At 46.7% G+C, this 10841-nt stretch overlaps 2 protein-coding genes across 6 annotated transcripts in view; both read left to right on the top strand.

Annotated features, from left to right (window-relative positions):
- Positions 1–4025, top strand: part of LOC123137839 (histone acetyltransferase MCC1) — a 10187-nt gene extending 6162 nt beyond the window's left edge. For 3 of the 5 annotated variants that reach the window (XM_044557687.1, XM_044557684.1, XM_044557686.1), the window contains one exon: positions 3646–4025. In XM_044557687.1, coding sequence (XP_044413622.1) covers positions 3646–3841 — 196 coding nt within the window. In that variant the 3' untranslated portion in view covers positions 3842–4025. The remainder of the gene's footprint in view (positions 1–3645) is intronic. The other 2 variants (XM_044557688.1, XM_044557685.1) reach the window with 1 other exon arrangement.
- Positions 4026–4187: 162 nt separating this feature from the next.
- On the top strand, positions 4188–7175 carry LOC123137838 (F-box/LRR-repeat protein At1g06630). Its single transcript, XM_044557683.1, has 3 exons — positions 4188–6176; positions 6261–6413; positions 6513–7175. Exons 1-3 carry the CDS (start codon positions 5205–5207, stop codon positions 6801–6803), a joined length of 1416 nt encoding a protein of 471 aa, XP_044413618.1. The 5' UTR covers positions 4188–5204; the 3' UTR covers positions 6804–7175.
- Positions 7176–10841: the final 3666 nt, after the last annotated feature.

Genomic DNA, 10841 nt, shown 5'->3' with positions numbered 1-10841 from the left:
TCATCCAAAAAAACTTGAGAAAAAGCATGATCAGCTGGGCCATAAACACCAATAATTTCCCATAGACAGTTGAGATCATAGTGGCAAAGAACCATACAAGAGAGCCGGAATCACAGGCAACAAAATCAAAGACATCTAGCTTAGCACCTATGAGGACCCCACCAGAATGGCCAGAGGTCGGAAGCCACTTCTAAATAAAACGACCAGAGCCACCAATAGATGAAAGATCAGAAGCAGAGAAACACGATTTAATGGTCTCTTGCATGCAAATAATATCAATGTTAGAATCACGCACGCCGAAACCACACATATTCCAGAAGAGGATCTTCATTTGAAAGATAAAATTTTAATACGAAGGCTCGACATCGACGGGGCCAGCAAGGAACCATTTTTCTTCCTACGAGTTTTACCAGTAGCTACTGGATGGCCGCAATCATCCAGGGAAGTAGAAACCCAGAGCCACCCCAGCTTCCAGAACAGGAATGGAAGAAGGCGAGGGTGGCACGACATTCCCAATAGCATCTGTCAAAGGTGAGGGAGCAGCCAAAATACACGCTTTCGCCAAAGAAGCTTGCGCCAGCTTGTTAGCACGAATAATAGACAACACCGTAGACGGATCAACAAAAGAAGAGCCCAACAAAACACCCGAGTCTAACGCAACCTCAAGGAAATGGGAATCAGGATAATCAGGAAGCATTAAGAATTTGGGGAATAGATCGGGGTAGTACTTACCATGCCTAATTTCTTCTCAGCAGCACGCCGCTCCGCACGCACCAGCATAGATTCCCCCAAATCACGAGCACATGAGCTCTTTTGGGCGGTGGAAACCGGAGTCTTGACCGTTGCCGAACAAGAGGAGGGAGTAACAAGCAGCTCAGCAACATCCACTTTATCAGCTAATCCCATGTCATTGTCAAGGCTGCGAAATAGTCCAACATCAGATTGCTTTGACGCGCTCGACATCCTAGAGCGCGGGGAGAATTTCTTTACAGTTTTTTACGGCCTAGACGCCAGCACAACCACCTCAGGGCTAGAGTTCTCATGATCAGGCAAATCTTCAATCCCATTTGAGACGATGAAGGAATACTGGTCGGAAGGTTTGAGCACACAGCAGAAGCCAGAGGACTGCTCCATCCCTAGGAACAGAAGGTGTAGGCAGTGCACAAGCAGCCACAACAGCAGGCGCATCTTTGGCCGCAACATCTCTCGATGCGCTATTTGGGTACATCAATTGCAACTTAGGCCCAAGAGCATCCCATTCTTGCTTGGAAAACGCCGGACCCAATTCATCTCCATCCATCAAACCTTCTGATCTTCACGGGGTGGCGGAGAAGCAGCACGGGGAACCTGAGAAGCAGCCTGGCCCTCCACCCCGACATTGATACGATATAGTTTGGAGGCTGGGAACACCTCAATAAAACCACACACATGATAGGAGCCTGGCATTAGATCTGTGACCGAACAGGGCCCCAACCGAGACAAGGATTCTTCATCAATAGAGATAGGATCCCACAGGCGCCACATCCATCCTTTCATCCTCCTGCGCCCATTGCTTGCAGCTCCGTTCTTCCTCGTGAAGCCAAGGCGGTTGCGTGCCTCACGCGTCCCGCTCCTTCGCCGCCTGCTCACGCTCAAGCTTGGCCCGCAACTCCGCCTCATAAGCCATCGGATCAGCACTAGTATCCCTAGATCCATCGAGCCCACGCTTGCTGTTGGTATTGCTGTCGCCAGGGGAGTCGCGGGACCGATCCATGGCCACAACGACAATGAAGGATCAGAGGAGGGGTGGGGGAGGAGGAAGGAAGACACTCGATCGAGGAGCGAAAAAAAGGATCTGGCCTTGCGAATATAAACGACAGAAGCTGGAAACCCGAAAGAGAGGTCCGAGCAAACCTTGAGCAGCCATAAGTACCCACAAAACGGATGGGCAACCCTTGAGCAGCCATAAGTACCAACAAAACGGATGGGCAGGCCGAACAGGGGCATGGGCCTCTAGAGAAGGCCGCAACCAGCCCAAGCCCAACAGGGAGAGGGGGGAAGTTAGAAGAGAACAGAACAGGTGGAGAGGGCACCGGGCCCCTACCTGGCCCACAATGCTCCTCGCGGAGCCCAGACCAGCACACACCTCGGATTCCCCTAGGGTAACCACGACAGCCTCAGCCGCCATCGCGAGTGACGGCGTCGCCGCCCCCATTTCTGAAACCGGCGGAGCTTCAGACACCATAGAGAAGGAAGAAGAGGGAGATGGCGGAGATTGAGAGGAGCCGAGACAAAACACCGAGGAGGCTAGGAGAAGGAGCAAGGGAAAGCAGCTTACGCGCGATGAGAACGAGGTGGCACCTCTGCCCAGCCCGACACCCGACGCGCCGCCAACCCTCCCCCCTCCAAGGAGCAAACTTGCGGATCCGCCCCCAGGCCACCCAAAAAGAGCACGCACCGCCCCCGCAGGCGGAACTGGAGACAGATGAGGTTTCATCCGGATCTAACGCCCAAAAAATGTTGGAAATTGGACCAAGAGGGGAACACGAGGGTGACCGGAAGAGCCGAGATGGGGAAGGAAGAGAAGTAGGGGGAGGGGAGAGGGGAGAGGAGCACAAGCCACGGGGAGTAGAGCAGGGAGCCACGGCCATCGACGAGCAAAGAGGGGCCGAGGGCGAGAAGGTCACCGGAGGAGGGAGGAGAGGAGGGGGGAGCCATCTCTGGTTCCCTTGCCCCATGTTCAAAGAAACAGCTACTATTCAGGGATTTGCCTCCCCACTGTAGAATCTCCAACTGTAGTACGATCACGATTCCTGATGTCCACACTACTCCATATACATGAGTGCTCAACTGTAGCCTTGTATTGCATTGTCCAGATCATTCTTGATTTTCCCCCACCTTTTGTGAACTCACATCCAAGGCTAAAACATGGCTTGTGCCCTTGCGTAGTGAACTAACCTTGCTCAAGAACGCTTTGATTCCTATTGCTCCTGTTCCTGCAAGCATATGGTGATATTTCCTGAAGAATGACCTGTGGCACCAAGTACTTGACAAAACTACGGTCATTAGACTAGTCTCTTTCCTAGTCAAATATGAAACTATATGAGTTTCCTGTTAGACTAAATTTTGATTCTTCCTTTGCTTGTTTCTATTCCCTCTGACCATGAATATAGATAACTTTGGTCATTGACATGATCTTCAAAACACTTTGACCATTAATTTCTGTTTCAAAACTACATTGCTTCAGACAAAAACCAAAGTATGACTGACAGTATGTTTCATGAGGGATCTAGCTGTGTCAATTCAATATTTTGTTGACGTTTGTAATTGTCTCATTGTTGACAATCAAACCTAAATTTGTTTGGACTGGGACAGATTCTTGAACTGCTTATATTTGGATCGGGGCGTGCATGTTAAAATTTTCAGATATGGATATTAGTCAATGTCTTGGTTTATTAGCAATTCAGCATCAGTCAAATGTAAATTGTTGTAATAAAATGAAATCAACTCGTGGCCTAAACAACCCTTTGACATCAAATCCAGTGCGGAGGAATTTATTTATAGTTTGCAGACGTTTTCTGTTGTCAAACTTTCTCACGGTTTTAGTAGCATCATCATGCCTGTGTGTAAAATGGAGTACTAATAACGCACGGCAATCTTGTGCAGGGAGATTGTAACTTCATTTGTTGTTGACTTCAGGGCTTTCCTAAAGATGCTGGTTGGCAAGATCTGGAGCAAAGAGGAAAAGAGTATCCCGAGATGGTCCCGTTGTAAGGAATCAACCACTCTATTGACCTCACAGAATAATAATAGTAATAATAAAAGGATCATAGCTGCTGAAGATTCAAGATGTCATGTGTAATTTTTGGTGTGAGCGATGCGATGTTATTGTTTTCGTGGAAACATCAGCTCTTGCAATGTTGTTGTACCCTTGCCAATACATTAACAAACCAGGTATATAATTTCTGAGATAGCCATAGCCATGTCTTGTAAAAAGAGGACAATAAAATGAAGAAAATAAATGTCACCTGCTTAGCTTGTTGGAACACTGGATGGTCATATGCATTTACATTTACAATCATGCGCTGTTTAGGCACATCGGCTCTGGCTTTCATATTTCCTCTGGAAGATTAATATCATACTTTCCTAATTCAAAAAAGACTTCAGTATTAGTACTCGTATTTTATATGTGAACATAGAATTACTACCTCCATACCAATACCAAAATATAAGACGTTTTTGTAGGCTAACCTGCAAAAACGTCTTATATTTTGATATAGAGGTAATATCAAGTTATTTGTTCTTTTGTGGGGAAAAGGTCTTAGTAAGTTGATGTTGTTGGCGTAGCAGTCTTGTCACCAAAGATATACCACTGGATCTGTATTAGAAAAATGTTTCTGATGGTATGACTTTGAAGTCACATTATTCTATATGTTATCGGTCTAATTCATGGTCAAAGTTAAATCTCATAAAGGGTGACCTCATAAACTGGAACCGCAGGAGTATTGAATGAGGCAGGGAATGTAACTGAAAATGTAGGCATCGAATGGGTAACTGGTGGCAATGTTGTATCTCTGTCAATAACTCGCGCAATAAACATCTTCTGCCTTCTGGCGGCAGAATTGACTCCACGATTTTTGCCATCTTCAGTGCGATTGCAATACGTTCAATACGAGCAACCAGCAGGAGCAGATGGATTTTCAAAGTTCAAGGACCCCCCATAGCCGGGGTGGCATTTTGTAAAACTGCCATGGCAATTTTTTAAATCTGCAGGGAGGTTAACATTTCCCAAGTTCAAACGAGTCCAGCAACCGAACGAGGTGGCTTCGTGATCCAGGTGAGCGCTGCAGCCGAGAGTCCAAACCGAGCCCAACCCAAAACTAGCGTCCAAAACCAAGGTGCGCCGCAGCGGAAACCTTTTTGTTTGTACGCGTGCCTGCCTTGCTAAAAACAAAAGGGAAATTTCTCCGCAGCCGCACCATCCCCGGACTGGATAAAGAGAAACCCCCACGCGCTGCGCACGGCCGCGACGCGGAAACCAAGCCAGAAACCCACCGATTTTGGCGATTTGTTCGTCACGCCGGCCATTCCCGCTCGCCGCCACGGCACGCAATGACGGCTAGCCACCCTCGGTGAGAAGCCATTAAAGCAGCCGCGCCTCGGTTCCGACGCCGCCGCCTTCGATTCGCTCCGAGAAAAACCCTCTTCCGATCGCCGGGGGCGCCATGCGCACCAAGCACTTGATACCCAACCACGCCGCGGGGCTCACCTACGCGAACGCCTACGCCGCCGCCCGCGAGGGCCACGGCGGCGGCGGCGTCGACCCGTTCGGGGCCTTCCCCGACGCGGTGCTCGGGCTGATCGTCTCCAAGCTGCCCTTCAGGTCCGCCGTCGCCTCCTCCGCCATCTCGCGCCGGTGGCGCGGCGCGGTGGCCGCCGCGCCTGCGCTCGACCTCGACTTCGCCGCGGCGTTCCCCGCCGCGCCACGCCGCAGGGCGGCATTCGCGGCCGCTGCCGCCGCCGCGCTCGCGGGCTCGCGGCGCCACCCGCTCCGCCGCCTCCGCCTCGCGCTCGACGGCTTCTTCGACCAGGCCTTCGCCGCCTCCGCGGCCAGCCACGTCGCCTCCTGGCTCGCCGCCGCCGCGGCGCGAGGCGTCGAGCAGCTGGAGCTCCACCTCCCTCGCTCCCGCCTCGCCGTGATCCCTCCCTCCCTCCTCGCCTGCACCGACCTCACGTCGCTCACCCTTCGCCTCGACCACAACGCCCTTCCGCTCCCTTCCCTCTGCCTCCTCACCCGCCTCTCCCGCCTTCACCTCGCCTCCGTCTCGCTCGTTGGCTGCGGTGACTTCTTCGAAGACCTCTGCTCTCACTGCACGCAGCTCAGCTGCCTGATCCTTGAACAGTGCCACATCGGTGCACTCCGACTAGCCGGCGCGCCGCAGCTTTGCTCGCTTGACATCGCCAGCTGTTCGTGGACGGAGCAGTCGTCTATTGCCATTGCTGAGATGCCGGCGTTGCGCACTCTCCGCTACTCGGGTGCGATGGCGAACAGACACATGATTAATGGCGCCGATTCCTTGGACGAAGTCGTTCTGGCCATTGAGAAGCCACAAGCTCTCCTGGAGCCTAATCTCAGAGAGCTGCTTGCGTTGGTTGGAAACGTACGGAGCCTAGTGCTTTCGCCCTGGTGTATTGAGGTATATTATACGGAACTTCTTCATCTTGTGAAGTAATAATTGATGTTTCAGAAATCTAACCACCTAGATGTGGATAATTTGAAGCAATTTTCTCATCCTGAGGAATGGTCCAAGGTGCGGCTGGACAAGGTGAGACGGTTGGCATGCATAATAGAGAGGAGGGAAGAAGGTGCTTTGTCCATTGCACCATTGCTTACGAGTTGCCCCAATGTGCAAGAACTTTCTGTGTCGGTCGTGGTGAGATAGACATACTTGAGTTCTTCTATCTACTATTGTGGTAACTCTGCTCCAATGAAATGATGTTAATGCCGATGATGTGATTGCTTGTTGTTGCAGCCATCGCAGTCCAAGCGGAGACGGTGCAGCGACAGTGAAGTTCAGTATCGTGTTATTGGTGGTAGAGGGATGATCGTCAGGAATCTCAGGGAAATTAGGATGGAGTACATTGATGAGAGCAAGAGTGGATTGGATCTGGTTAAGCTTCTGCTCAAGAAGGCGCAGATGTTGGAGATGATGACAATTGTGCCTTCCATGGATGGCCTTGAGCAGGCCAAGTTCAGGCGCAGGGTGTTGAAGTTCAGAAAAGCTTCCAGGAATGTCAACATCCAGTTTTGTGCCACTGCATGATGGAATGGTTGTGTGTTAATCACTGAAGTCTCATGTTCAGTCCGTGAAGGAAGAAGTGGCTTGCCTGTCATCAGTGAGGCTCTTCCAGTCCTGTTCCGGGCACTTCTAAGATCTAACTTGTCACAGAGCTGCTAACTGCCATTTTAATTCATTGCCGAGCTTCATTTAGTTTTGAAAATTTCCTAATTCTCGGTGAACTTTAGCTTTGTTGGATACAGATACCTAGTTTTATGACAAGTTAATTTGAAGAAGCGTGTTGCTATGGATCTGTTTGGCCTAGATGAATATTATCTGATGGTATAATTTGTAAGGCACCTCGAACCAGCATTGTGTTCTTGGTGCCTTATTAACCCAGTTGTTTGAACTTGTTTATTTGCATGCATATGTCTTATGTTTGATGCACAGGAGGATTCATATTGTCACTATTTGCATTCATATTGTCAGTATTTGCATTCATATTCTCTTGGTGACTAGCCCAATTATATGCTAGATGCACAGGAGGATGTAGAGAAGTTTGATGGCATCCAGCTGTTGACCTTTGAAGGCATTAGCTGCTGTCATATCAGCTCCAGAAATGTCGTTATACTCTAGAAATGTCTGGTTGTGATATCTGGCTTGGCTAACTTTTATCTGAAATTTATCCACGCCAAAAAAAAAAACTTGATATCTGGAATTCATTTCTTCAATATTTTTTCCTTCACAAGTTATGGTGCAAATGGTATGATTTTTCATTTTTCGTCAACAGGCCACGCGAGAATCAGCCAGAACCGATTTATACATAACTGATATCCAACAGGTTGAAAGGTTTACTTCAAGAAATATATAACAAAAAAAAAAATCTTCAACCCAGAGTTCCGGGACTGACTATATACCTGGCCATCCGTCGGGCTGGCCGGGCTTCAGGCAGGCCTAACAAAGCCCGAAGTAGAAAGCCTAGGTCCGGTCCCGGCCTGGCCTGGCCGCCAGGGCTAGAATTTAGGCCCAAGCCTGGCCCATCACTGGAAAAGCCTGCTGGGCCTTGGGCTGGGCCTCTTCCCTAAATCACAAATATGGCAGGCCCTGGCCCGACCTTCGGGCTAAAAACGTAGGACCAGGCCCGGACTACGGGCAAGATCGGGCTGGGTCAGGTCAGACTTTTTCGGGCCAGGTTGGGTCGGGCCAGGTATAACTACTGATAATATGTTAGTGACTTATGTATGTTTCCATGCGATAAATAAGGCAAATCCTAAACGGCGCCCGTTGCGCCCGTTTCTTCGCTGCACGCAAACGGGCGCATACCCCCCGAGCCAGGCTGGGCCGGCCCATTTCTTCTTTTTCTGTTAAAACTGCATCAATCAAAAGAGAGTGATTGCGGTGGTTCGAACTTGGGACGGTTCGTTTAGACATCAGCGCAGTTACCACTAGGCAAAGAACCACTTGCTGTTTGCAAACCTATTTTCCCTCTTTTATTTCTCCAGGTCGCGAGATTTTTTCTCCTTTTTCCTGCTCTTTTTTCATTTTTCATTTCTTTATTCCTTTTTCTTTTTTTTCGTAAATGTGCAATTTTTTTATTCAAATTTGATGAACCTCTATCAAATTGATGAACTTTTTTTAAAATTCGATGAAAATTTTCAAATTCCATGATTTTTTTAAAACGTGAACAATAATTGAGAACCTGAACAAAAAATTATATACGATGAGCGATTTTCAAATATACACCGAACATTTTTTCGGTGTACGATGAACAATTTTTAACTACACAGCGAACATTTTTGTGATATACATTTAAATAATATAAAACATATTTATACATTCTTTTGATATAAGATGAACAACTTTTATACATTGAACATTTTTGTAATATAATCTGAACAATTTTTATATTATGACCATGAGGTCATGGGTTCAAGTCCTGGAAACAGCCTCTTACAGAAATGTAGGGAAAGGCTGCGTACTATAGACCCAAAGTGGTCGGACCCTTCCCTGGACCCTGCGCAAGCGGGAGCTACATGCACCAGGTTGCCCTTTTTTTAATCTGAACAATGTTTAACTACACATTAAACAATTTTGTGATACGCGCTGAAAAACCATTTAAATACCCATTGAACATTATTTTTATGTACACTGAACAATTTAAAATTGTGAACAAAATTTTAAAAAGTGAATAAATTTGGAAAACTATGAACACATTTTGAAATCACGAACAAAAAAAAATACATTTTTTTTAAAATTCCATGAACTTTTTTCAATTTCAATGAACTTTTTGTAGATTTCGATGAACCTTTCCTAGATTTTGATGAACTTTTTTCAAATTCGATGATTTGTTTTCAAATTTGATGAACTTTTTCCAACTTTGATGAACTTTTTTTTTTCAAATTCGATGAACATTTTTCAAATTCGTTGAACTTTTTTAAATTCGAACAAACTTTTTTGATATTAATGAACTATTTTTCAAAATTGATGAACTTTTTTGAAATTTGTGAACTTTTTTAAAATCAATGATTTTTTTAGCTCGTTAACCTTTTCAATTCGTGATTATTTTGAAATCTGTGAATTTTCAAATTTGATCCCAAAAAAATTACGTTTCCCAAAATCTGTGCGCAATAAATAGCGCGACTTTAATTATTCTTAACTCATGCGCGCCGAAAATATCCATGATCAATTGGTTGCACTAGTGGTTAGCTGACTGGAACATCTACTGGAGGTCGTGTGGTCGAATCCTCATGGGAGCAACACTTTTTAGGGGATTTATTTGTGGTATAGATGGGTTTTTTTGTGGTGTAGAAGGCGTGTCTTGGGCCGGCCCAGCAGGTGCGGCTGTGAGCGCCAGCTTCCTGAACCGGCGCTTGAGGCGCCGGTTAGGAGCTCCCGATAAATAATCACAGGGAAGGAAATAGTGGGGGTGTGTGTGCAGTAAAGTTGGATATGTACAAATGATTCAAAAAAAAGTTGGATATGTACAAGGCAAGACCATGCTGAATGGTTCTTTTACGAGACATTTTTAATTGGTAACCATATTGACTGGACTTTTTTAGAGGTAATATCACCGAGAGTCATAGAATTTGTGCAATTGTATTAGTACCCGGTCCATGTGTGTGACTACAGTCGATAAGAAAGAAGACGGAGAGAAGACGTAGAATTTTCTTCCGTACCCCCTTTTCTCTTATTTGAGTCATAGGACCACTGATACATCTTCAACGTATCTATAATTTTTGATTGTTCCATGCTATTATATTACCTCTTTTGGATGTTTATGGGCTTTATTTTACACATTTATACCAATTTTGGGACTAACCTACTAATCGGAGGCCTAGACCATATTGCTGTTTTTTTGCCTATTTAAGTATTTCGAAGAAAAGGAATATCAAATAGAGTCCAAACGGAATGAAACCTTCGGGAGCGTGATTTTTGAACGAACGTGATCCAAAGGACTTAGAGTGCAAGTCAAGAAGCAGCCGAGACTCCCACGAGATAGGAGGGCGCCCCCCCTCTAGGGCGCGCCCCTTGTCTCGTAGGCCCCTCGGGCGGCCACCGACGTACTTCTTCCTCCTATATATACCTACGTACCCCGAAAACATCCAGGAGGCGGACGAAACACAATTTCCACCACCGTAACCTTCTGTATCCGTGAGATCCCATCTTGGAGCCTTCATCGGTGTTCTGCCGGAGGGGGAATCGACCATGGAGGGCTTCTACATCAACATCCTTGCCCCTCCGATGAGTTGTGAGTAGTTTACCACAGACCTACGGGTCCATATTTATTAGCTAGATGGCTTCTTCTTTCTTTTTGGATCTCAATACAATGTTCTCCCCCTCTCTTGTGGAGATCTATTCGATGTAAACTCTTTTTGCGGTGTGTTTGTCGAGATCCGATGAATTGTGGGTTTATGATCAAGTTTATCTATGAATAATATTTGAATCTTCTCTGAATCCTTTTATGTATGATTGAGTTATCTTTGCAAGTCTCTTCGAATTATCAGTTTGGTTTGGCCTACTAGATTGATCTTTCTTGCCATGGGATAAGTGCTTAGCTTTGGGTTCAATCTTGCGGTGTCCTTA

This window comes from Triticum aestivum, chromosome 6B (assembly GCF_018294505.1).
Source record: "Triticum aestivum cultivar Chinese Spring chromosome 6B, IWGSC CS RefSeq v2.1, whole genome shotgun sequence".
Lineage (NCBI taxonomy): Eukaryota > Viridiplantae > Streptophyta > Magnoliopsida > Poales > Poaceae > Triticum > Triticum aestivum.
The sequence above is the reverse complement of the archived record's forward strand: the minus strand, read 5'-3'. Positions and strand labels throughout refer to the sequence as shown.